The following is a 25,501-nucleotide window of genomic DNA, read 5'->3' on the forward strand; positions in this document are numbered from 1 at the left end:
CCAGATAAGAGAGATGGAGAAGGGGAAAAGGCCCATCAGGCGGAGGGGGGCGGGGCATGTGTGAGGGTATGGGAGCAAAAGAGGATGTGGTGAGCCTGGGGTGTGGCAGCTCATAGATATGGCTGGGTCAGAGGTCTGTTAAGGGGCGAGGTGGAAGATGAGTCTGGAGAGGTCAGCAAGGCCAGATCCTGAAGGAAGGGCCTTAGACCTATACTAAGGAATAGTGAGATCATAGTATGTTAAGAGGGGAAGGGACCTCTGAGATCCCTTTGCCCCAGTTTTGGTGCAGATAAGAAAACTGAGGCCCAGATTGCTTAATGATTTCACCAAGGTCACTTAGCTCCAAGAAACATAACCTTCAGTCTTTAATATATTGGCTAAAACTTGTTGGCTCTCTCCTAATGCTGATCCCTATTAGCATCTGTATACTTTTTGTTCTGAACATTGTTGTAAAAAGACTTCTAGGTTAGCTAGGTATGGCATGTTGCCATGCAAGGAAATGCCTAAGTGGGCAGACACTGGGCTGTGCCCCCACACCAACGGGGAAGAAAGTGAGATTTCTAACTCTATTTTGTTTGGGTTCTCTTCCATTGGCTTTTCAGCACATAAGGAGACCACAGAACACCAGTCAGTGGTGATGACAGACCCCGTGTTGGACTCACAGCCAACCAGCAACACTGGGGAGATGGATGGACTGTGCCCTGAGCTATTGCTGATCCCCCCATCTCTCTCTAACCGTGGAATCCTGGAGCCCGTCCAGAGCACCTGTCCTGCTGAGAACCCCACACCTTTGCCTGCTGACCCAGGCTGTCTACTGGTAGAGGCCACAGCAACTGAAGAGGACACAGGGAACATGGAGATCATTGTGGAAGCAGTAACTGGAAACCTGTCCCCAGGTGCTCCTGGAGAGACCCCAGGTACCAACCCAGTCGCTAGCAGGCCCCTGGGACAATCAACCCTGAGGTTTTCTCTGTGCTATTTTTGACCCTTTTGTATAAATAATGACGAGAACACAAGGTAGCATCTTATTTTTATTCTTAGAGATGTTGTCATTTGGTTTGCAGTTGGTGAATGTTGATTGAAGGCTGGCAAGGTGGTTCACAACCTGGTACCAAGCTCTTGGCAGAGCCTCTCCGTGCAAGGACTTCATGTCTGCTAGGCAGGAATCCAGAAGGGAAGACCTTTTTGACACCTCCACCCAATCCTTACTCCTATAGCGTATTGACCCTCCCACTCAGGAACTGCAGCCAGGGATTAGGCAAAAGGCCCAGCATCTCCACTACCCTGGGCTTGGCAGGGCTTCCTGGAGGTAATCCGGTATTTCCCTGCCCTAGTTTCTTATGTGTAACATCCGTAACTCATCCAAGTCATGTTGTCAAGAGTGGGAGTTGAGCATTTATTTTATGCTAGAAAAAAGATTCTCCCCTTTATTCTTCCCATATCTACAACTTCTTATTTTTAGATAACTTCCCCGTTTGTTAACTGCCATCCTCCGGTTACAGTTGTCACAACTTGCCTTGGCAGTGTAGTATAGTGACAACGAATCCTGGGAAAGATTAGCTAATTTGATCATAGAGTGTTTCTAAGCTTCTGTGTCATAAAGCAAATAATAAAGACAGAACAAACATGGGAAAAACATTTGCAATACAGACGAGATCGGGCGCATTCAGGGTGGTATGGCCATAGACAACATTTGCAATACATAAGGAAGAGTTATTCTCTTTAATTTTTTGTAAAGATTATTTATTTATTTATTTGAGAGAGAGAGAGAGAGAGAGAGCTAGCAAGAGCAGAGCAGGAGGGTGGGGTAGAGAGAGAGAAGCAGGCTCTCCACTGAGCAGGGAGCCTGATGCGGGGCTCCATCTGAAGACCTCAGGATCATGACCTGAGCTGAAGGCAGACGCTCAACCAACTGAGCCACCCAGGCACCCTGAGTTAATCTCTTTGAAATTCAAAGAGCTCCATAATAAGAAAAAGAAAGGGTGTTTTTTTGGGGGGGGGCGTTGAAAGGGAAAAAGAAACCTACATGCGATTCACTAAAGAAGAATAAAAATAGTTAATAACCATAAGAATGCTTAATCTCACTAACACACAAATTCCAGTTAAAAATAATTACGAGGGGTGCTTGGCTGGCTTAGTTGGAAGAGCATGTGACTTTTTTTTTTTTATTTTTTTTTATTTATTTATTTTTGCAAGAGAGAGACAGCACACAAGCAGGGAGGAGGGGCAGAGGGAGAGGGAGAAGTAGACTCCCTGCTGAGTGGGGAGCCTGATATGGGACTCGATCCCAGGACCCTGGGATCATGACCCGAGCTGAAGGCAGACGCTTAACTGACTAAGCCATCCAGCCGCCTGAGCATGTGACTCTTGATGTCAGGGTTGTGAGTTGAAGCCCCATGTTGGATGTAGAGATTACTAAAAAAAAAAAAAACTTAAAAAAATAATAATTATGATATGCCATTGTTGTTTCTCAACTTTGGCAAAAATTAAACATTTTTTATAATACCTAGCGTTGGTGGGAAAACAGATACTGTCTTATAGCTTACAGAGAGTATAAATTTAGCATAATCTTTTGAAGGTCAATTTATCTACATAACAGATTTGAAAATATGCATACTCTGACCCAGTAATTCCATTTCCTAGGGCTCTGTCCTCTAGAAAGTGCTCACACGCATGCACAAGAATACAGGGGTAAGGATGTCTAGAGCCGCTTTATTTACAAGGGTTGCAAATAACCCAAATGTCCATCAGTAAAGGCAAGACCTCATTTTGACCTGTTCATGCTTGGAAGTACTATGAACTGGACAAAAAAAATACTAGATCTGAAGGTATTCATAGAAGAAAGTATCTGATCTATAGCAAGTGGGTGTGGGGGGGAAGCAAATTGCAGAGAAATGATTCAGAAAGGCCTAAAACAATATAGACCAAATTGTGTGTGTAAGGGTGAGGTTGGTTATTCTTTCTGTAGTTACATCCATGTCATTTGAATTGTTGCACTGAATTTTTCTTTAAACAAAGAAATGATAAAGAAAAAAAGAACCACCAGAGTAGACCTGGCACAAACCTGGGCTGGGGTCTTAACAAGTGCAACAGCCTTCACCTCCCAGAACTCTGGGTCCCTCCTCTCGTAGGGCAGCTAGAAGACCAAGTGCGTGTTTCCTAAGTCTTTCTTTATCAAGGTCCTGCCCATTGCTTAAGAAATGACAGTGATTACTATGAACACGATTTGGGTCTTTTGAAAACAGATGTTCTCCATTTTATGAATTACTGTGCCTTTGAAAAAAAATCTCTTTACAGAATGTAAAAAGTAACACTTTGTCATTTAAACTGCAGATATTATCCCCAGATTGTCATTTTCTTCTTTTGAAAGCTCCTAATTTTTCCTGAGGGCAAAACGTATTGCCTTTTCGTAATGCTTTCTGGATTTGGTTACTGCTTATTGTATTCATTCAGCAATGTTTATTAAATACCCGTTTTATGCCAAATATGGTGCTACCTACTGGGAACCCAGGTACATGTGCATATTGACTGTCCCTGACCTCATGGGGCTTACACTCCGGGGAGAAGACTTAAGGTCCATCTCCACTCCACCAATATTAAAAGATTCACCCACATTTTCTACTGGTAGCTAACGCCTGAGAGTCTCGTTCCGTCTGATTCTGTGCCTTTCTCTGTCGGTCCTCTGCCTGCAGGTGTCCTGGTAAAGGTGGTGGAGGTGTACTTCTGTGAGCGCTGTGAGCAGAGCTTCGCAGAGCCCACTCTGCTGGCCCTGCACCAGTGCACTGAGACCCTTATACAGCCTCTAGCGGACCTCTCTGGCCCCCCATGCCCTGTAGAGCTGACCCCCAGCAACCTCCCTCTCTCTGGCCCTCCGCAGGGCCAGGGCCCACCAGATAGCCCCCTGCCGTGCCCTGTGTGTAGACAGGAGTTTGCCCAACCCCAGGCCCTGAAGAGCCACTTCAAGAGTCACCGGAGCACTCCCGACACCTTCCCCTGCCCGGAGTCTGGCTGTGCGTTCTCGGCAGAAGATCGCAAGGGTCTGCAGCACCACCTGAGGCTGGCCCACACCGCAGTTCCTGTGCCGTGTTCTTTCCGGGGCTGCCCCCTGCTCTTTGGGAGCCAGCAGGGCATGGAGCTGCACCGGCAGGCCCATTACCCTTTCCACTGCAACCACTGCAGCTTCATGGGCTCCAACGTCAAGCTCTTCCGGCAGCATCAGCGGAACCACGGGGCCGGGACGCAGGGAGAACTGTCTGCCCAGCAGAGTCCTCCATCCCAGGAGCTGCTGCCAGGTATGAGGCCAAGGCCCAGCAGTCCCTTGCCTGGAACGCGGCCACGGTCAGTCCTGTAGGAGAGGCGGTTGGTTCCAGTGCCATGAACGTGTGCATGAATGCAAGGGACTCTGGAGCAATGGTTCAGGAGGGCAGAATTACTGATGGACATGGGAAGGCCTCTTGAAACCTTGTGCCAGTCAGAATATATGAGACAAAGAGGAAGTCTTTGTCCATGACAATGAGTGAAATTTGGCTTTGGCAACACTGTGGCTTTGAAGTTACTTGATGATGATTCTTTTTTTGATTCATTTCAGAACTTTCTGAGGGCAAAAGCTAAAATACTGTCAGCGGCTGTAGCCACTGGTGGAATGCCTGTAGACTTCCTGTTAGAGCAAGTGGGATTGGGCCAGAGAAGCTGGGGTTATTTTAAAAAGAAGCCTTCAATGAGGGGTGGTACTTCACTGATTCTTACTCCTCTTGGTCTCAAAAAGAAGGCATGAGGTGAATAGAGGAGGAGGAGGAAGAAATAGGCCAGGAGAGGCCAGGATTCTGCTGAGAGACCTAGGCTTGCTAAGACTGCTTGGTGCTGTGTTCCCAAAGAGAAGACCCCTCTTTCCTGGGATATAGTCCTACGTCTTTGCCTTATTGAAGCAACTGCCTCCGTGGAGAGGTAGAAGCGATGAATTGGAGGGGAGAGGGAGTGACCCTGAATTGCTGAGTTAGGCTTCTTAGTAGACCAGTTTAGAGGTCAGGCTATGTTCACCTGCACTGGGCCACCGGCCATTAGCCCTGGGAACCCGAGCGAGGGAAGTGCAGTCTACCCATTCTTTACCTTCCAGCCGCCTTCCCCCACAGTGATCTCAAAGCCCTTGCCTTCAAGGGGTCTGAGGATGGTGTTATCTGAGGTTTGATTTGCTTTAGGTTGGAGCATTAATGATAGCTTAGCTCCTGGTCTTCCTCTGTCTGCCGTGAGTGGTAATAAATGTACAGACCTCAAATCCAAGTGCAAGGTTCTCTTCCACTAAATGGGGAGGGGGTGGTCCTGCCAGCCAGGAAGAGCAGCAGAACAAGCAGCCGCTGCTGTTGTTGGCTCCTGTAGACATTATCAAGTTTTATGTGTCTCCAGCCCCCAAACTGCCCCCTAGAGAGGAAGAGCCGTCAGAACGAGCAGATACGCCCTTGCCCAGGCAGGAGTCAGCAGACGAGGAGGACGTGGAGGAAGAAGAGGAGAGTGGTGCCCTGAAGGACACCCAGAAAGCCCTGGAGAAAGGCCAGGGGCCTCAGCAGTTAGAAGGTAATGACGTGATTAGGCTTGACCCTCTTGGTGGTGGGGAGGAATGGATCGTGGCTCTGGGCTTTGGTTTATAGCCTTTTGTTCTTAACCTTCCACTTTGATTTGTCTAGTGGGGAAATGATAAATGGGTAAAGACTGTAGAAACACAGAGTAGGGGTCAATAGAGTTTGCTCTCCTGGGCTGGTTTTCCTCAGGCAGAAAGCTCTTTTGCAGGAAAGGAGAGGGTGATATTCATCATATAAAAGTACCAGAGGCTATTGGTCAGCAGCCTGTCTTGTCTGGCATTGGGCCCATGAATATTTTATTTCTGAATCCTTGCTTCCCGGTTTTCCAGCTCACTAGAACAACATTCGAAACCCATCCATCCCACAAGGAAGCACGTTTACTGTCAAGTGAATAGAAAAGATCTGATTTGTACAGTTCTCTACGATCTAGAACTCAGTGAACCAGTGTTTAGAAGCAGGAGTACTTGACCTTCTTCTCTTCCCTTCTACACACTCTGTGGGTTTCTTTTCCTTCCAACCAACCCTGCTGGTCCCGCTGCCTACTCCCGTGAACGAGGGCAGGAAGAACGAGAATGCTTCATCCAGATTATTCTCTTGAGCAGCTCTGGACATAGGCTTAGGAATAGTAGGTGGCTGGGTAAAGCACTTCAGATGGGCCCACAGCAAGGTCAGAGAAACCCTTGTGATTTTGCTTCTCCCACTACTTGAATTTCTCGTCTCTCTTTTGAGACGACGCTGTTTGAGATGCTGTTGTTAGGCTTCCTGCCCAGAAAAGGGAAAGGCCACGCAATGTTGCATCTGGGCAAAGGGTGGTTCTCCCGTCATCTGGGCAAGCCCCGGCCCCACACAACCTCGCCCAGAGGATGTCAACCCTCTCTGCCTTTCCCTCTCCCAGGGGATGTGGCTTCTGGCCCCGGGTCCCTCTTCAAGACCCACATGTGCCCAGAGTGCAGGCGCTGCTTCAAGAAGCGGACGCACCTGGTGGAGCACCTGCATCTCCACTTCCCAGACCCCAGCCTCCAGTGCCCCAGCTGCCAGAAGTTCTTCACCAGTAAGAGCAAGCTCAAGACCCATCTGCTGCGGGAGCTGGGCCAGAAGGCCCACCGCTGCCCTCTGTGCCATTACAGCGCGGTGGAGAGGAATGCGCTCAACCGCCACATGGCTAGCATGCACGAGGACATTTCCAACCTGTACTCGGACACCTACGCCTGCCCCGTGTGCCGCGAGGAGTTCCGCCTCAGCCAGGCCCTGAAGGAGCACCTCAAGAGCCACACGGCGGCGGCCGCCGCGGGGCCCTTGCCCCTTCGCTGCTTTCAGGAGGGCTGCAGCTACGCGGCCCCCGACCGCAAGGCCTTTGTCAGGCACCTGAAGGAGAGCCACGGCGCGCGGGCCGTGGAGTGCCGCCATCACGCCTGCCCCCTGCTCTTCGCCACGGCCGAGGCCATGGAGGCGCACCACAAGAGCCACTACGCCTTCCACTGCCCGCACTGTGACTTTGCCTGCTCCAATAAGCACCTGTTCCGCAAACACAAGAAGCAGGGCCACCCGGGCAGCGAAGAGCTGCGCTGCACCTTCTGCCCCTTCGCCACCTTCAACCCGGTGGCCTACCAGGACCACGTGGGCAAGATGCACGCCCACGAGAAGATCCATCAGTGCCCCGAGTGCAGCTTCGCCACTGCCCACAAGAGGGTGCTCATCCGCCACATGCTGCTGCACACGGGTGAGCCGCCCGCCCCTCGGCAGTTACCCCTACAGTCGCCCCTACCATAACCCCTACAGTAACCCGCCCGCGATGGCGAAGACACACGAAGGGCTCCGCGTCCGTTGTTTTCTTTGACCCCGTGTTCCTAGAGCTAAATCTACCATTTGTAGTTTACAAAGGAGCCGTAAGTGGAGGGTCCCTTGGCTAGTAAGACGGTTAAGCTGGGATCGGAATCCAGGCAGTCTCCTCCCATGCTCTAACCGTGGTGCCGCTGTGTCTCACCCTCCGGCAGGCGTGGACGGGGTCAGTACCCAGCCTATTAAAGCGGAGAAACCCAGAGCAGGAGAGATACCTTCCTTTGTGATTTAGGTTTGCAGAACGTGCTATGAGAGATGGGGTGGGTGGGGAGACTGAGCCATCCACACCCGCGAGAGCCTTGGCAGCCGACGCGGACCCTTAATTGGTTGCCAGCATTATACCGATGCTTTGACTGACAACCAAATTGGGCTTCCTGCTACAGCATCATCCCATTTGTGATCTCTAGGCAAGCATCAGTGGGTTGACAAGACATTTTTTAAAAATCTCATCAACGGGGCGCCTGGGTGGCTCAGTCGTTACGCGTCTGCCTTCGGCTCAGGTCATGATCTCAGGGTTGAGGGATCAAAGCCCCTGTGCTTAGGATTCTCTCTCTCCTTCTCTCTCTGCCCCTTTCCCATTGCTCACACTCTCTCTCTTAAAAAAAAAGGGGGGGGCGCCTGGGTGGCTCAGTCGTTACGCGTCTGCCTTCGGCTCAGGTCATGATCCCAGGATCCTGGGATCGAGCCCCGCATCGGGCTCCCTGCTCGGCTGGGAGTCTGCTTCTCCCTGTCCCACTCCCCCTGCTTGTGTTCCCTCTCTCGCTGTCTCTCTCTGTCAAATAAAATCTTAAAAAAAAAAAAAAAAAATCTCATCAAAGACTCTAGTTTGGGAGGACAGCTTTTAGGCAGCTTGGGACAAAGCCATTGCTCCCAGTGAACAGTTCATTTCTGTGCATGCTTTAGTCACCAGACCTCATTTTTCGGAGGCCCTTCATAAAATCTCCCATCTCTAAGAGTTTGCCGACTTCTTTTATATTATCTCATTTAATGCGTAATAACAGTCTTGCAAGGAAGGCAGGTAAAGGAGAGAAACTGAACATGTAAATGGCCCATTTCGGGATCACACAGCTAGTGTTAGAACCGGAGCCAGAATACCATTTCCCTTGCCTTTCACCACAGGGAAACAGGCTGAGTGGGTCAGCAGGGATCACAGGGAAGGGTCCTGAAGGAACGTGCCCCCTTAGTGCGAGCTCTTGCCCAACTCCACGGACAGCTTTCTTGTGTTCTTGCTGGGCACCGCGGAGGACTTTGGGACGTCTCGCTTAATCGTCTCACCAACCATCAGCAGTCAGTATTTCTGTTGCCCCCTCTTTGGAGGCAAGGAAACAGACTGGGAGGGGTTACATGACCTGTCCAAGGCCACATAGTAGTAGTAAGCTGGGATCTGAACCACCACTTCCTAGCTCTGTGGTTTCCCTGTGCCTCAGCTTCTTTCTCTGTAAAATGGGGCAGTCCTAGCACCTGCCTCATAGGGCTGTTGGGAAGAGCCAGCAAGAGGAGGCATTTTTTTTTAAAGATTTTATTTATTTATTTGTCAGAAAGCACAAGCAGAGGGAGTGGCAGGCAGAGGGAGAGGGAGAAGCAGACTCCCCGCTGAGCAAGGAGCCCGATGCAGGATGCAGGACTTGATCCCAGGACCCTGGGATCATGACCTGAGCCAGAGGCAGACGCTTAACCAACCGACTGAGCCACCCACGTGCCCCAAGAGGGGGCATTTTTATAAAGTGCTCAAAAGGGAGCACTTTGTAATGCACATTCTGTACCTGTTAGCTATTAATATCTTTATTAATGGGTTGGACTCCAGAGTCCAAATTCTTAACCACTATGTTGTATGGCCTAATTTTTTCTCCTCTTCTGCAAAACTGAAGGGAATTGGGCTAAGTGGAGCACTCGGCTGTTAGTGCCAACAAGCTCCCCAGCAAATCCCGGTAGACTTGCCAGCTGGTTGTGGAAAGCATGGTCTTCACTTGCCCCCCGGCTTCCTCCATGTCGGAGGGGAGGAGAGGGCCGGGAAGAGCTTTCGCTCGTGCTGGGCATCAGGGCAAGCTTGCAGGCGTGGGGGCAGTGGGGTGGGGGGGTGGTCTGTGTGCTCACTCCACCTGCGTCTGACCCGTGTTTCTGCCCCTCCCATCCCTACCCCCACTCGCACCCAAGGTGAGAAACCTCACAAGTGTGAGCTCTGCGACTTCACGTGCCGAGACGTGAGCTACCTGTCCAAGCACATGCTGACCCACTCCAATGCCAAGGATTACATGTGCACCGAGTGTGGCTACGTCACCAAGTGGAAGCACTACCTCAGTGTGCACATGCGGAAACACGCAGGGGACCTCAGGTAGGAGCGCGCGAGCCTCCCTCCCTAGCCCAGGAAGCTGACGCTAAGCCAGCGTCCTCTTGAGCTCAGCGTGCTCTCCTGGCTGCAGAGCGACTCCTCCCAGTGCCCCTCTCTGCCCCTCTCCTGTCCGCTCCATTGCCTGCAGCTGACCTCTGTGCCTGCGGCCCAGTCTGCCTGGGGAGAGCTCCCTGGGCTCAGGGAAGGGAGCACAGCCCCAGAGTCCAGGCCTAGACGTGAAGGTGGCCCTTGAGCTCTCACAGAGTCCGGGCCTGGGAAAGTCGGGAGACGGCACCTGCAAACCCAATCCTAGCCACGTTCCGCATGCAGGCAGGCTCCCCTCTGCGCTGGGGCACGGCTGGCCAGGGGGTTTTTCCGGAGCTTTCACGCCTCCGTGGGAGAATGGGCTCTAGGCACAGACACCTGCCCGGTGGGGCCACAGCCCGGCAGCTCCTTCCGAGTCCAGGGCGGGTGGCGTATTCATGCTGTCTTCCCTGTGGGGAGCAATGTAGAGTAAGGGTCGGAACATAAGCCCTGAAGCTGGGCTGTCAGCCCTCCGCTTCTTCTGTAACCTGAGGCAGGTCATTGACCTCTGTGCGTGAGTCTCCTCACTTGGAAGTAGGTGCCGATGTCGTAGGGTAGCGGCAAAGAATAAGTTAGATGACACGAGTAGACGCTGAGCAGAGAGCCTCAGCCTCGTTCGCAGGAAGTACTTACGGGCTGGTTACGGGAGATTGATCACGGCGCCTTTGCCGCACCCCCCCTTCCTCCTCACCAGGTACCAGTGCAACCAGTGCTCCTATCGTTGCCACCGGGCCGATCAGCTGAGCAGCCACAAGCTGCGCCACCAGGGCAAGTCCCTGATGTGCGAGGTGTGTGCGTTCGCCTGCAAGCGGAAGTACGAGCTGCAGAAGCACATGGCCTCCCAGCACCACCCGGGCGCGCCGGCGCCGCTCTACCCCTGCCGCTACTGCAGCTACCAGAGCCGCCACAAGCAGGCGCTGCTGAGCCACGAGAACTGCAAGCACACGCGCCTGCGGGAGTTCCGCTGCGCCCTCTGTGACTACCGCACCTTCAGCAACACCACCCTCTTCTTCCACAAGCGCAAGGCCCACGGCTACGTGCCCGGCGACCAGGTGTGGCAGCTCCGCTACGGCGGCCAGGAGCCAGAGGGGCCCGGGCCGTGCCCGACCCCCCCACCCGCCTCCGAGCCCCCGGGCCAGCCGCCCGCCCAGCCTGCAGGGCCAGACCGTGACCCTGGGCCCGTGGTGGAGCCCCCCCTGGACCCGGCGCCGCCGGAGACCAGTGAGGAGGAGAGCGCCGGCAGACCGGATGGCAGTGAGGTTCCGCCGGGGGCCGAGCTGGTTGGCAGCCCCAGTCCGGCGGAGGTCGATGAGGCCGGCTGCACGCTACACCTGGAGGCCCTGGGGGTAGAGCTGGAACCTGTGGCCGAGCCACCCCTTGAGGGGATGGCTGAAACCGCCCCTGTGGCATTCAGGCCCCTGGATGCCTCAGGGCCCCTGAGACTGGAAGGGCCAGAGGAAACTTTGACACAGCTGTCTACCTTTGAAGGTGCCGGAACTTCTGGCTTGGGTGCCGAAGAAAAGCCCGTTCTGGAAAAGCCAGTTCCTGAGGCCCCCCAAAATGCCCCTTCCTCAGAGGAGCCCCCTGACAGCTGGGCGGGAACCTTCAAGGCCGCTCTGGCTGCCGAGAGCACCCCCCTCCCCCAGTTCCCCGAGTCAGAGTCCTTACTCAGGGCCCTCCGGAGGCAGGACAAAGAGCAAGCGGAGGCTCTGGTCCTGGAGGGGCGGGTTCAGATGGTGGTGATCCAGGGAGAGGGGCGGGCTTTCCGCTGCCCGCACTGCCCGTTCATTACCCGCCGGGAGAAGGCCCTGAGTGTGCACTCCAGGACGGGGTGCCAGGGCCGCCGAGAGCCCCTGCTGTGCCCCGAGTGCGGGGCCAGCTTCAAGCAACAGCGCGGCCTTAGCACCCACCTGCTGAAGAAGTGCCCCGTTCTGCTCAGAAAGAACAAGGCTTTGCCCACACCGGGTTCACCCCTCCGTCCGCATCCCCTGCCCCCGGGCACCCAGGGCTCCGAGGATGCAGAAGGTGGGAAGTGCCCGCCTGCACCGTTAGAAGTAGAGCTGGTGCTCCCCAAAGATGCTGCTGCCGCGCTTCCTAGGGAGCCCGAAGAAGTAGAGGAGCCTCCTGGCATGCTCTGCGTCTCCGCAGCCCCTCCCGCGGGGAGCACCTCACCCGCAGAGACCCCCGAGAAGTTCCACTTCGAGCAGGGCAAGTTTCACTGCAACTCGTGCTCGTTCCTGTGCTCTCGGCTCTCCTCCATCACCTCTCACGTGGCCGAAGGCTGCCGGGGGGGACGCGGCGGGGCAGCAAAGCGAGGGGCCTCCCTTCTGAGCAGCGGGGACTCGGCCTGCGCGACCGGGGGGAGCGCGGAGTGCAGCCCCGGCAGTGGGGACCCAGCTCTGGCTCCCAAGCAGAAGGGGGCCCGCTTCTCCTGCCCCACGTGTCCCTTCAGCTGCCAGCAGGAGCGGGCCCTGAGGACTCACCAGAGCCGGGGCTGCCCCCTGCAAGAGCCTGGAGAGCTGCAGTGTGGCCTCTGCGCTTTCAGCAGCCCCGCCGCCGCCGCCCTGAGGCTCCACCAGCAGCGGAGGCACCCCGCCGCCGCGCCGGCCCGCGGGCCCCGGCCCCCGCTTCAGTGCGCGGACTGCGGCTTCACCTGCAAACAGAGCCGCTGCCTGCAGCAGCACCGGCGCCTCAAGCACGAGGGCGTGAAGCCCCATCAGTGCCCCTTCTGCGACTTCTCCACCACGCGACGGTACCGGCTGGAAGCCCATCAGTCCCGGCACACGGGTGTGGGCCGCATCCCCTGCAGCGCCTGCCCGCAGACGTTCGGGACCAACTCGAAACTGCGCCTGCACCGGCTGAGGGTCCACGACAAGACGCCCACCCACTTCTGCCCGCTCTGCGACTACAGCGGCTACCTGCGCCACGACATCACCCGCCACGTCAACAGCTGCCACCGGGGCGCCCCCGCCTTCGCCTGCCCCCAGTGCGAGGCCCAGTTCAGCTCGGAGACGGCGCTCAAGCAGCACGCCCTGCGCCGCCACCCCGAGCCGCCGCCCGCCGCGCCGGGCCCCGCCGCCGAGGCCGCCGCCGCCGGCCCCCTGCGCTGCGCCCGCTGCGGGCTGCTGTGCCCCAGCCCGGCCAGCCTGCGGGGACACACGCGGAAGCAGCACCCGCGCCTGGAGTGCGGGGCCTGCCGGGAGGCCTTCCCCAGCCGGCCGGCCCTGGACGAGCACCGGCGGCGGCGGCACTTCAGCCACCGCTGCCAGCTGTGCGACTTCGCGGCGCGGGAGCGCGCCGGCCTGGTCAAGCACTACGTGGAGCGGCACGAGGGCGAGGCGGCCGGCCAGCCCCCCCTGCGCTGCCCCTTTTGTGACTTCGCGTGCCGCCACCAGCTGGTGCTGGACCACCACGTGAAAGGGCACGGCGGCACCCGGCTCTACAAGTGCGCCGACTGCGCCTACAGCACCAAGAACCGGCAGAAGATCACCTGGCACAGCCGCGTCCACACGGGGGAGAAGCCCTACCGCTGTCACCTCTGTCCCTACGCCTGTGCCGACCCCTCCCGCCTCAAGGTGAGGCCGCGGGCCGCCAGGGAACTCCCCGCGTTCTCGGATCCCGGCTCCCGGTTATTCATTAGTTCTGGGACCTCCGCCAAGCCCCTGTGAAAGCGGGCCCCGGGGCGCTGGGGGTGATGCTTCACGGGGTGGTTGCGAAGGTGAAATTCCAGCGTGCGTGCTTGGCCCGCGACCAAGGCATGTAATAGTTGGGTGGTCATCTAGACGATAACGGCTAGCATTTATCGAGCACTTACTGCATGCTGGACGCCGTAATTTTAATCCTCGCAAAACAGGAGATCTAGTTACCTTTGCTCTTTCTCGTTTTATAGATTAATAGACTGAGAGTTAGGGGTTAAGCACCCAAAGGCAGGCCCAGTGGGTTAGGGTGGCGTCAGAGTGGCCAGACCGGGGAGCCCGCTTGGGAGTACGGCGAGGGTGGGAGCGCCTCCGTTGAGGACCAAGGGTGCGCATTTTCCGGGCATACTCTGCTCTTCCCTCCTCCAGTACCACATGCGGATCCACAAGGAAGAACGGAAGTATCTGTGCCCCGACTGTGGCTACAAGTGCAAGTGGGTCAACCAGCTCAAGTACCACATGACCAAGCACACAGGTGAGTCTGCGTGGTTTCGACAGGCCTAAGGGGGTCCCCCCAGCCCCCACTCCCTGGCACACCCAACCTCCCTGAGGTGGCGGATGTCCTTACTCAGATTCAGGGCGCACATTGGGGGTAGAGGGGAGGCTGACTGGCCAGAATAGCTTCCCAACCCACTGAAGACCTATGAGCATCAGGAGAGAGGTGAGCCTGAGGGCCTGGACATGAGTACTTTGTGAAAGCTTCCCTGCTGACCGTGGCACTAGGCCACCCACCCCCCATTGAGAACCCCCAGCATAAACCTGTGACTGACGGAGTTCTGCTTAGTTCCGGCAGACACGATGGAACTATTAGGAGTAACGAGGAGAACATGGAAGGTTCACCTGTTTTAACTTCTTTTTTTCTCTTGGGTATGGAGTCCATGAATTTTAGGTGCTCAGGAAACGGCTAATGATGGCGTGCCTGTATTACGCATAGGATGCCCTCATGTCAAGGAAATAACCAGATATATTTCAGGGCACTCTGCATCTGTGAGGGCCACTCTCTTGCCTCTACCCCTTTCTTCTTAAGCATTTTCATTTACTTCTTGAGTTGAACAAGGAGTTCTATTTAAATGGATTCCCAAGTTCCATGAGTACCCCATGATCAAAAGGGGGTTGGAGTTTCCCATTTGGGGATATCTGAGTGAGTATTCATTGCTCTCAGGTGGCTACTCGGGGGTCCAGTTAGTTAGCAGCATTCATTGGGCACTCATTGTACACAAGGGGCTGTGTCGGGAGGAGGGCATGGAAACGTCAGACGGGGCTGGAGCGTTCCAGAGGTGCGGTCCTGAGTCAGCTTGCTGCTTGGGTCACGTCCCAGGATCTCAGTGATTCCTGGGCCCGCGAGACGTTGCTCCGCCCCCTTCGGTAGTAATTTTGTTCGTTGGCCCTGCCCGCCCTGTAGGGCTGAAGCCATACCAGTGTCCCGAGTGTGAGTACTGCACCAACCGGGCCGATGCGCTGCGCGTGCACCAGGAGACACGGCACCGGGAGGCGCGGGCCTTCATGTGTGAGCAGTGCGGCAAGGCCTTCAAGACACGCTTCCTGCTGCGCACCCACCTCCGCAAGCACAGCGAGGCCAAACCCTACGTGTGCAACGTGTGCCGCCGTGCCTTCCGCTGGGCCGCGGGCCTGCGCCACCACGCCCTCACGCACACCGACCGCCACCCCTTCTTCTGCCGCCTCTGCAGCTACAAGGCCAAGCAGAAGTTCCAGGTGGTGAAGCACGTGCGCCGGCACCACCCCGACCAGGCCGACCCAAACCAAGGCGTGGGCAAAGACCCCGCCACCCCCACGGTGCACCTGCACGATGTGCAGCTGGAGGAGCCCAGCCCCCCTGCTCCTGCCGCCCCCCGACCCGCGCCCGAGGGCTGAGAGCCCACGCGGCCTCCTGGGGGGCGTGGGCCGAGCCGTGCCGGCTGGAAGCAGAGCTCGCCTGCGGCTCGGGGCCTGAGGAAGGGCTGGCTTCGAGGAGCCCGGGCGGCCGGAGGCCTCCGGGGACTCAGGCTGTAGCACTGTGACGCTGATGGCCACATACCCGAGTGACATGGACCACAAATTGATTTCCGGTTGGGGCACACTGTGTTTCTAACCCGTGAGTGCCCGACTCCTTCATCGCCCCCCCAGAGTCCCTGGCTCTGCGACCTTGGTTTGACGCCTTCTCTCTTCCCCTGCCTCCTTGCTCTGCCAAGTCCGCACAGTGTATCTAACTGCATGTGCTGTCGCGCCGGCTGCTCTCTAAAGCATGTTAAACAGAACGGTTCCTAGCTTACCGACGCGTCCACGTCCCTGACTCAACACGGCCAGGCTGTCCTGTCCATCTGCCCGGTTCCCTCTCAGACCTCTGCCTCTCCTCTGTCTCCTTCCATCTTCGCCGAGGGATTCCGAAACGTTCCCGGGTCTGCCTTCTCTCTCTGTCCTTGAGCCTGTCTTGGCCCTTGCCCTGCTCCTTATTTCTGAGCCCCTTGGTCTGCCTGTAGACCCAGGAAGCCTCCCGCCCCGGAAGCAGCTTTAATTCAGCCTCTATCCTCAGCCTGGCTTGGCAGCTGCACGGGAGTTAAAGCACGAGACAGTGTGAAAGGCACGGGACTTGGGGGAGGCGGGGGGCCCAGGGAGAACCTCTAATCCAGAATTCTGTGAGTACCTCACGGTGACCATATGCTTAATCATTGAAACTGGGACACGCTGGGAAAATGAAGAAGAGTACTTCTAGTCATTATATCGGGACAGTAGACATAAACTGGGACTATTCCGGGCAAACTCTCGGGAGGGCTTGGATCACATAACCCTTTGTCTCCTCCTTTTGCCCTTAGGAGCCATATTTCTGTACCCTTCTATGTAGCACATGCGGGGGTGGGGGGGCCTGGAAACTTATTCTTCCACCCTTTCCCTGCCCCACCTGTCTTCCCCAAATGTCCCCCAACCTTCATATGTCCTCTTCTTGCCCAGCAACAGACCATACTCAAGCCAAACTGGGTAGAAAAGCTCTATTTATACAGGTGGGGCCAGGAGAGAGCAGTCCAGTGGGGACTCAGGGCTGTGCAGTGTTCTCTTGAATGTCAAAGTATAGTCTTAGGGTCTGGTGTCCTTCCCCAGCCTTTGCCTGGGGAACCTTGAGGCTTGATTTATCTTCCCTTGGCTCTGGGCTTAGAGGAAGTTAGGGTGGAGGGGATAATGCCTCTTTCTGTCCTTCTGCTCCAAGCCCCTCTCTGGGTTGCAGCCAGCCTTTGAGCCAGGGTTGATGAGAGAGAGTAGTCCTAGATCTGGGTAGGGGATTGAGCCTATGGCAAGAGAAAGGAAGGAAGTCCAGTACAGAATATGTGAAGGAAGGGGGTAGAAATGATACCACAGACTTGTAAAAATGAAGAAAGGGAAGAGAGAGAGAGAATGAAAAATCAGGTCCTAGATTGGCTTGTTAGGAAGGGTGAAGTAATTTTGTGCTTAGGAATGCACAATCCAAAACGTGGTTTTGACCACCTCGGTTTGCTTTCTGGAGCATCCTTCCAGGTTTTTCTTACCATCTCAAGCCAGTGCACCCACCCTTCCCAAGAAGTGCCCACCTTAGGATTCATCCCCCTCCAGCCCTTCCCGGATGCTGATATGCACGAAGATGGAAGCTGGATGGAGGCTGATGCCATCCTTGGAGAGCAGGTGTATGTGGCGGTAGCCTGGAGAGGGGCAGGAGGGCGGCATTAGAAGGACAGCCAGAGCCCGGGTGGTGGTGGCCAGGGGTTGAAGGACTGGCCCACCTTGCTGCATGCAGGTCCAAGGCACTGTGTACTGCCCGATAAAGTCATGTCGGGATTTCCAGTTGTAATCCTTGACCACGAAACGCAGCAGGGCCAGTTCGGGCACCAGGACCCGGAAGCTTAGCGTCTGCCCCCAGTATGGATTAAAACCTGAGGTGGGGGTGAAGGAGAGAGGGAGTGAAGGAATAGACCTTGTTGGCTGTTTGCTTTAGGCGCGTCCTTGTGTTCCACAATTTTCACAGCGATCAGCATCTTACAGGTGAGGGGATTGCGGTGCAGAGTGGGTAAGCAGGTTGCCCAGGTCACCAGAGCACAGAAGTAAGGGGCCGGGATTCAGATCCAAGATGTCCAAGCCCTTATTCTTTGTCCCGTTCCACACTGCCTCCCATGGAGGTGGGAGAGGGGGTGGAGACAGGGACTGTGCTTCCTGGAGGGCAGCTGGGTAGGGAAGCAGCCACGCTCCTCCCCCCGCCCCTCCCCCCTCCCAGCACCGCCCAGCCTCACCGTTGTTCTCCACGTAGCTGGTCTCTTGCCGGGTTGTGTCAGGGCGGATGCCAAAGATCTCCACTCTCACCAGTGGATCCACAATGGACCTCTCTTTACTCATGTCCTCTTTGGGGAGTTGCTGCCCACTGATCACCTGCAAGCAGGACTCTGGGACCTCACTAGTTCCTGTTCATCCCAGCCCCGCTGGGGGGGGGGGGGGGCGGGGGATGGCGGGGGGCGGGGGTGCGGCTGGTGTCTCAGGACCTGGCGCTATAGCTTCTGGCTTTGAGTAATATATTCTCTTCTAGTAACCTAGCTGCAATTTAAGATGCATCCAAGTAGAAATTGCACGAGGTTTGAAAGTAGGTGTGTTCAGCAAACCCTTTACAGCCCCGACCCTGCCCCAGGCATTGTTGTGGGCACTTGTTAGACTCATGATCACAGCAACCCTGTGGGCTGGGGAGTGGCATTCCTCCCATTTTGCTGGTGAGGAGCCCGAGGTTCCGGAACTTGCCCAGAGTTACACGACTAGTGAATGGGTTCGAACCTAGGCGGCTGGCTCCCAAATCCCCGCGGTTCACAGTCAGGCTATCCTGCCTCTCTTGAGGAATTCTGCACCCACTACATTCCTGCCAGGCCCCGCCACCTCTGCCCTGGCCCCCCGGTTTCCATCCTGGCTACCCTAGGTTCTTCCTGCAGTTTCTCTCTCCGTGGTACCTGGATTAGGAGGGTCTGGGCTTTGAAAGGGCTGATGGGCCGCTCGGGGTGGAAGGAGCTCTGGACATCACGCAGGAAGTCAGGCTTCAGCACGTAGCCACAGGCACCGTTCTGGCGGAAGAGGCCATCGTAGATGTCCATCTCAAGCCCCGCGGTCTGCACATTCATGGCCACTGCGGGCCCCAGGAGAAAGGAAGGGAAGCATACATCTCAGGAGCCCTCTAGCCCCTCTTTCAGGGAACGAAGGAGATGAACTGGGTATAAAAGGGCCTGCTGGGAACACCCCCCACCCAGATTGCATCTTTCTTCACCTAGCACCCTTCAAAGCATTCCCTGGCCCTCCTGCCACCGGGGCAGGTAACCCCCCCCATGTTGCCCTTCCACTCCCTCTTCCCTGTCCCTGCCACCCCCTCACCCATCTGGCAGCCTGCGTTCCAGAGCTCCTGGGGGTTGTAGTTGGACGAATCTGTCCTCAGGCCACTGGGATACACGCGGCTGAGCTGCCAGGCATTGTGCTGCACAAACTCATTGCCTGTATAAAGGGCATGGTGGGGAGATGACAAGGAGGCGGACCCCCCCCGACTTCCCTGGCCTCAGCCACCACCTACCCACTTGACTCTTGTCCCCAGCATCTCCTGAGGCCAGGCCCAGAAAGCTTCACTGTGCCTGTCTGTTCCATGCTGACCGTCTCCCCCAGCTCTCCTCCCCCTAGAGCTTTGAGCGCACCGCTCAGAGCTCCTGACCCTGTACCTGCTCTGAGGAGCCGCTTAGCTCCCTCAGCCCCCCTCAGCCCCTTGGTCCTCTTTCTCGGGACTCATGTGCCTGCCCAGCAGCCTGACCCTACCCATCCCACTGCCCTCCCTGGCCCTCCCTTTCGGTCCTGACCAGCCTCCTTGATGAGGCTTCTGGCCTTGGTTTCAGAGAAAGATGAGGTCTCATAGAAGCGGTAGTGTTCCCTTGAATGAGTGAAGCTGTGGAATGAGACAGACTTCAAGTAGACAACCAGGGCAGAGAGGGATGGACACAAGATGGGTTTGGATCTCTGGAAAAGGAGAAAATAGAGAGGAAGACGGAATTGAACCCTCAGGGGTCTGAGAGGGAAAGAACCGATGGCCAGGATCTGAATTTCCCCGTCCAACCTAAGCCTCCCCTTTGCGTTCTCCCTCCTGCCTCACCTGCTTGGGAAAGAGAAGGGGCCCAGGCTTGGAAATAGGAGCCTGAACCACAACCTCACAACAGACAGGTGGACAAAACAGCGGACACATCACAACCTGGGGATGGGAATGGGAATAAAGGCAGTCTACATACCCTCATGGGATCGGTTTCAGCCTCTGGGCTTAAAGGGTCTGTCCTACTGTTAATTTCTGGGTAACAGGTTCTTAATGATTACTTTTAAGCAGAGAGGTGTCCTCCTCCCTACCTCTCGTCTTTTAAAACAATTTAATAATATGGTTTGGTCAAAATGTACATGAACCCAGACAGATATGTCGAGGTACGCAAATGGCCAGGAAAGTAGCACCAGAAGGATGTGAGGGTCCCAGAGTAATATCGTTATATTCTTCTGAATTCCCATTTCCTTCCCCGGACATGGTAGCAGGTTAGACACCACAGCCCCGGAGAGGGGAGGACAAGCTAGAAGTTAGTCAGCTAAGTCAGGGAAGCGCACAAGAAGGAGAAAGGCAGACTTCTGACCAGGACCTTGGCAGCCCCACCAATGGCACCCCTTCCCCCCAGGGAGGTGGACCCGACCACTTTGGCACAGTCTTCTTAGAGCCTTCACCTTCCCCAACTCTCTGCTCCTCCTTTTTGGCTACTGCTGGCCCCTTCTCAGACTCACCTTTTCCAAGAAGCTTTCTCTAAGCCCATTTCAAATGAGGTCACAGCAGTCACTTCAGTAAGCCATACGTCCCCAGTACAACAGTGCAGGGTGTACTCTCTCTCTCCCTCTGTCGCGTGCGCGCGTGCGCACACACACACATACACACACACACAGCAGTGTTTTTCAAACTGGCCTGAATTTAAAGAGACTGAGAAGAAGTACAAAGATGTCTTGGGAGCCAACAGGGGACCCGAGAGAGTCAAATGGGTGCTTCAACCAGGATGGCTCTGCACTGATCCTTTTGTATACAGGGCTCCCGAATACGATTTCATTCAAAAATGATTCCATGGCCCAAAGAAGTTGGAAAGCCACTGTAATCTATCTACATATGACAATATGTCGTGATGTCATGCACGCATCCTTACACCTCTTTTACTGGGGGCAAGGGGTATTTTGCTCCTCGGCCCTCCACCCTGCCTGGCTCTAGCCTCTCCACACATGAAGTCAGCTTATCGTACAGACTGACCAAATGCTAGAGCAGAAAGACCACTCTGCTGGCCCACCTTCTCCTTCTTTTTGTCCTTACTGCGTGGGCTCAACGCCTGGGGCTCAGACTCCAGCTGGGCCTCCAGCTCCGGGTCAGCTTCCTGCTCTCTCTCCAGTTCAGACTCTAGCTCTTCCTCCTCTTCCTCTTCCTCAAGATCCTCCTCAAGTGTCCTTAACTTCTTCCCCTTCACCAAGATCTTCCCCCGAAGCTCCTGGAGACAGAAATGAAGGGGCTTGTTTACCTGTCTGCTCTGGGGGCCATGCAGCTGAGTGGTCAGAAGTCCCCACAGGGAGGCTGCTTGATACATACAGTAGAGATTCCCTATTGTTAAGCGAACTTGTCACATCTCTATCCAATTGGAAAACAATACAAAACAAAAAATACCTCACTTTTGACACAGAGAGATTTCTCCCAGATTAAAGATTTACATGTAAATATAAAGGACATAAGAGTATTAGAAGAAAATAAAGAATCTTTTTGGGGCGCCTAGGTGGCTCAGTCGTTAAGCGTCTGCCTTTGGCTCAGGTCATGATCTCAGGTTCCTGGGATCGAGCCCCGCATCTGGCTCCCTGCTCCCTGCTCCGTGGGGAATTTGCTTCTCCCTCTCCCCCTCCCCCTGCTTGTGTTCCCTCTCTTGCTGTGTCATCTTTTCTGTCAAATAAATAAATAAAATCTTTAAAATAAAATAAAATAAATAAATAAAATCTTTAAAAAAAATAGAGAATCTTTTTGAATAATCTTAAAGTGGGAAAGCCTTTAGAAACAGGAGATGAGGGCGCCTGGGTGGCTCAGTTGGCTAAGCGACTGCCTTCGGCTCAGGTCATGATCCTGGAGTCCCGGGATTGAGTCCCACATCGGGCTCCCTGCTCGGCGGGGAGTCTGCTTCTCCCTCTGACCCTTCCCCCTCTCATGTGCTCTCTCTCATTCTCTCTCTCTCTCAAATAAATAAATAAAATCTTTAAAAAAAAAAAAAAAGAAACAGGAGATGAGGGGTGTGTGGGTGGCTCAGTCAGTTAAGCATCCTACTCTTGGTTTTGGCTCAGATCATGATCTCAGGGTCCTGAGATCAAGCCCTGTGTTGGGTTCTGCGTTCAGCAAGGAGTCTGCTTGAGATCCTCTCCCTCTCCCTCTGTCTGCCCCCACCCCCGCCGCTCTCTCTCAAAAAAAGAAAAGAAACAGGAGATGATAACTCAGAAGACTTAAAAAGCACTGGCCAATTTGACTACATAAAGCTTAAAATCCTCTATAGGGCAGAAGATGCTATAAGACAAAAGCAAAGACTGCAAAAACAAATTTCCCAATGCATCAATGTCTTTAACATTTAAATCTTGTTATATACCAATAAAGATTATAAACCCCAATAAAAGTGGGTAAATAATATCAATTAATTCAAAAGAAGAAAATATAGACCTTTCTTTTTTAAAAACTTGGCCTTTTCCCCCCCACATTTGCCACTATGAATCATCTTACTACTGGAGATATTTGTGGTCCGTCTCTTACATTGTTGGTCAGAGTGCAATTTGGTATTTTTTTCCAGAGGGCAACTTGGCAGTAATAACCAAAATATCAACATGCAAACTCTTCAACCCAGCAATTTACTTCTAGGAATCCATCTCAAAGAAAGAGTAAACGGGGCGCCAGGGTGGCTCACTTGGTTAAGCATCCGACTCTGGATTTTGGCTTAGGTCATGATCTCAGGGTCGTGGGATTGAGCCCCGTGTCAGGCTCTGTGCTCAGTGGGGAGTCTGCTTGAGATTCTCTCCCTCTGCCCCTCCCCACCCACCCCCGCACGCTTGCGCTCTCTATCCCTCTTTCTCTCAAATAAATAAATCTTTAAAAAAAAAAAAAGAAGAAAGAGTAGATGGACAAAGCTGTATGTACAAGTGAACAATTACCAACAACCTGAATGTTTACCATTTACTGGTTGAATAAATAATGGTTCATAAAAGAAAATAGACTACCACAGAGCTATTAAAAGGAAAAAAATTATACATGCAAAGACATCCATGATGTATATTGTATGTGAGATATAAAAGGGATATAGAAAATGACCCCAAGCATTTTTTAAAGTGCAAATATATACACACATATATGTTTACATAAGCATTTACAAAAATCTCTTGACACCTGTTATGGGAGAGGTTGAGATTATGGTGGGGGGATTTCCTTTTCTTTCTATTGTCTGTACGGTCTACAACAACTATGAACTATCCGGGAAAAAAAATCAAGATATTTCCATTGAAAAAAGAAATAAGAAGTAAACAATTGATTTCAAATTTAGAAAACGATAAACAATTCTGCATTGAATTGGACTTTTTGAAAATTAAAATTGTCTCCAAGGATATTAAAGAGCAAGATGGTCCATGTAAGGGTGAGAAGAAGGGAACAGGAGGGGCACGGAGGGGCACGGTAGGGAGGGAATGCAAGCCACAGCAGAGCCCGGGCTAGGGGAACAGGGCGCCTACCTCAGGTGAGGGCAGCTGAGTGGGCAGAAGCCCATCCAAGGTAGTGCTCAGCAGTTGCTCCCCCAAGATCTCGGTCAGATGGCATGCCATGACCTGCTGCTGTTCCCAGCTGCAGTGGGTCTCCAGGGACAAGATAACTGGATAGTCTGAGGTCTGATGGGGAAGGGAAGGAACGCTAGAGCCAGAGGTCTAAAGCATGCAAACTCCCTGCTTCTCCGGACCCCCCCGCCCCTGGTGACTCACTCAGAGTACCCTGATTCTGGACATCAAGGAGGTCTTGCTGGGTCTGGGGCCCACCTCACAGCTCAAAGTCACTGTTGGGATCCCAAATCTCAGACCTATACTAGGTGTGACCCAGGTCCTTCTGGGACCTTTGAGTTTTCAGGCTCAGCGTGGGACGGGTAGGCCATTCCCCTGTTTATGTGTTCATGTTACACTCTCCTCTCCAGACTCCTATTTTCCCCCAGCCCTACCCACCACTTTCTCGGTTTCCTTAACCACCCTCCCCGAGATGGGTGACAGTTGTTAGAAGTAATAGTCACTGAGCTCTAGCAATTACCTCTAGGACTACTAATTACTAGTGACACATCCAACCCTTATTCATAATCCCTTAATATTTGCCTGATGCTTCACAGTTAAAATCTCTTGTACATCTCTGCCATTTGACATAACCTCCCCTGCATCCATCTACCTTCACCAGATGCAGAGCCAGCCACTCTTCCCTCAGATCATCTTCCCTCACCAGTACGCCCATCCTGGGACTCCTACCTGGAAGGCGTACTGGGCTACAGTGGCCACGACATCTTTGAATGGGATGCGGGAGGTCAGGGTGTGTCCATGGTAAACGATAGGTTCCCCGCTAGGTCCATCCCATATATCCACCTCCACGCAGCGGCACCCCCTCTTCAGGGCCCTGCAAGAACCCCAAGCCCCCAGGGACAGAGAGGTCAAGGTCTGATCATCCGTCTAGGGACTCTCTCCCCACTCTAGAGAGAACAGTGCTCACTGGCACTTAGTTGTCAAGACCCCCTCAAGCTACATCTCCGCAGACCCTTCTCTGTCCACCGAGATACTGCTACGGCTCACTACCTCCACCCCCCACCCTCCCCAACTCACCATCTTCCTTCAGCAAGTCATCACATACTGCCTCGTGGTGCTTCTAGGGTTCTGGTTGTAGAGCATTCTGCAACACCTGACTTAGTCAAACTCTCAGTAATTCGGTTTGTTTGTTTGTTTGTTTGTTTGTTTGTTTTTAAAGTAAGCTCTATGCCCAACATGGGGCTTGAACTCATGACCCCGAGATCAAGAGTTGCCCCAGCCAGGCGCCCCTCAAACTCTCAGTAAATTTATACTTTATTTTCTCGACTAGACTTCCTAGGGCAGAAGCAATATGTTCCACTCATCTCTTATACCCTGAAACTACTAGTTCGGTGGCTGCCGCTACAAAGATATCTTGACTCCTCGATCCAATCCATGATTAATCACAATAAAAGCAGATATCACTTATTAGCTATTAACACATGGATTATCTCATTTAATCCTCACAACAGCTCAGACAGAATAAGCAATGTTATCATCCCTATTTCACAGATGGGGATACTGAGACACAGAGAAGTTAAATACTTAGAACCAGAGTACCAGTGAGAGAACTAGGATTTGACCTCATATGGCCTGACTCCAGAACCTATGATTCTAACTTCTATGCTCTCCTGCCTTCCATGTAACGTTTAGTTTATTTGTTCAAAATAAATCTTCCAGGACCTCTGAGTTCCAGGAGAGTTTCACAGCCTATGAAAGAGAGAGAAGCTCCATATACCCATAGAATTTCAATACTACTCTCCTGTCAGTCTTCAACATCTCTTCCAAGTCTCTCAGGTATCCAGGGGTCCTCAGCCCCAAGCCCCCCACAACATCTTTTCAATCCCTGTTATCCACTGATAGAACAGACGGCCCCTTCTCATGAGCTGGAGCCCTTTCCCCTTCTTTCCCACTGCACCGAATATAGCCCTCCACGCTGCTCTGGCCACAAAGCTGGTCCCCCACGAGGTAGGTGTTGTGAGAGGAATTGATGTAGTAGTGGTTCAGCGGTTGAGTCATATCCTGGTAGATGGGAAGGCAGGTCGGGTTGAAGATATCTCCATCCTTCGAGCAGAGATAGCTGAGGAAGCCATCCATGCTCAGCACGTGTCGCAATTTGCCTA

At 53.9% G+C, this 25,501-nt stretch overlaps 2 protein-coding genes across 7 annotated transcripts in view; one reads left to right on the plus strand and one right to left on the minus strand.

The window, feature by feature from the left end:
• Window positions 1-16,563, plus strand: part of ZNF142 (zinc finger protein 142) — an 18,117-nt gene extending 1,554 nt beyond the window's left edge. For all 4 annotated transcript variants that reach the window (XM_035007120.1, XM_035007122.1, XM_035007121.1 and 1 more), the window contains 8 exons: window positions 603-917; window positions 3,693-4,292; window positions 5,401-5,568; window positions 6,469-7,293; window positions 9,567-9,744; window positions 10,520-13,400; window positions 13,890-13,995; window positions 14,923-16,563. In XM_035007120.1, coding sequence (XP_034863011.1) covers window positions 638-917; window positions 3,693-4,292; window positions 5,401-5,568; window positions 6,469-7,293; window positions 9,567-9,744; window positions 10,520-13,400; window positions 13,890-13,995; window positions 14,923-15,392 — 5,508 coding nt within the window. In that variant the 5' untranslated portion in view covers window positions 603-637 and the 3' untranslated portion in view covers window positions 15,393-16,563. The remainder of the gene's footprint in view (window positions 1-602; window positions 918-3,692; window positions 4,293-5,400; window positions 5,569-6,468; window positions 7,294-9,566; window positions 9,745-10,519; window positions 13,401-13,889; window positions 13,996-14,922) is intronic.
• The window catches only part of PLCD4 (phospholipase C delta 4), a 23,181-nt gene continuing 14,169 nt past the window's right edge, over window positions 16,490-25,501 (minus strand). Inside the window, exons 7-17 of one of the 3 annotated variants that reach the window (XM_035007126.1) lie at window positions 25,297-25,498; window positions 24,069-24,213; window positions 23,301-23,453; window positions 20,852-21,046; window positions 19,355-19,511; window positions 18,885-19,001; window positions 18,470-18,642; window positions 17,771-17,906; window positions 17,267-17,416; window positions 17,078-17,185; window positions 16,490-16,798 (exon numbers count right to left, since the gene is read on the minus strand). In XM_035007126.1, the coding sequence (XP_034863017.1) occupies window positions 17,079-17,185; window positions 17,267-17,416; window positions 17,771-17,906; window positions 18,470-18,642; window positions 18,885-19,001; window positions 19,355-19,511; window positions 20,852-21,046; window positions 23,301-23,453; window positions 24,069-24,213; window positions 25,297-25,498 (1,535 nt within the window). In that variant the 3' untranslated portion in view covers window positions 16,490-16,798; window position 17,078. Of the gene's footprint in view, window positions 16,799-17,077; window positions 17,417-17,770; window positions 17,907-17,986; window positions 18,069-18,469; window positions 18,643-18,884; window positions 19,002-19,354; window positions 19,512-20,851; window positions 21,047-23,300; window positions 23,454-24,068; window positions 24,214-25,296; window positions 25,499-25,501 lie in introns of those variants that run through there. The other 2 variants (XM_035007125.1, XM_035007127.1) reach the window with 2 other exon arrangements.

The sequence above is a fragment of the Mirounga leonina genome, unplaced genomic scaffold, assembly GCF_011800145.1.
Source record: "Mirounga leonina isolate KUSES-001 unplaced genomic scaffold, KU_Mleo_1.0 Mir_151, whole genome shotgun sequence".
NCBI classification, from domain to species: Eukaryota; Metazoa; Chordata; class Mammalia; order Carnivora; family Phocidae; genus Mirounga; species Mirounga leonina.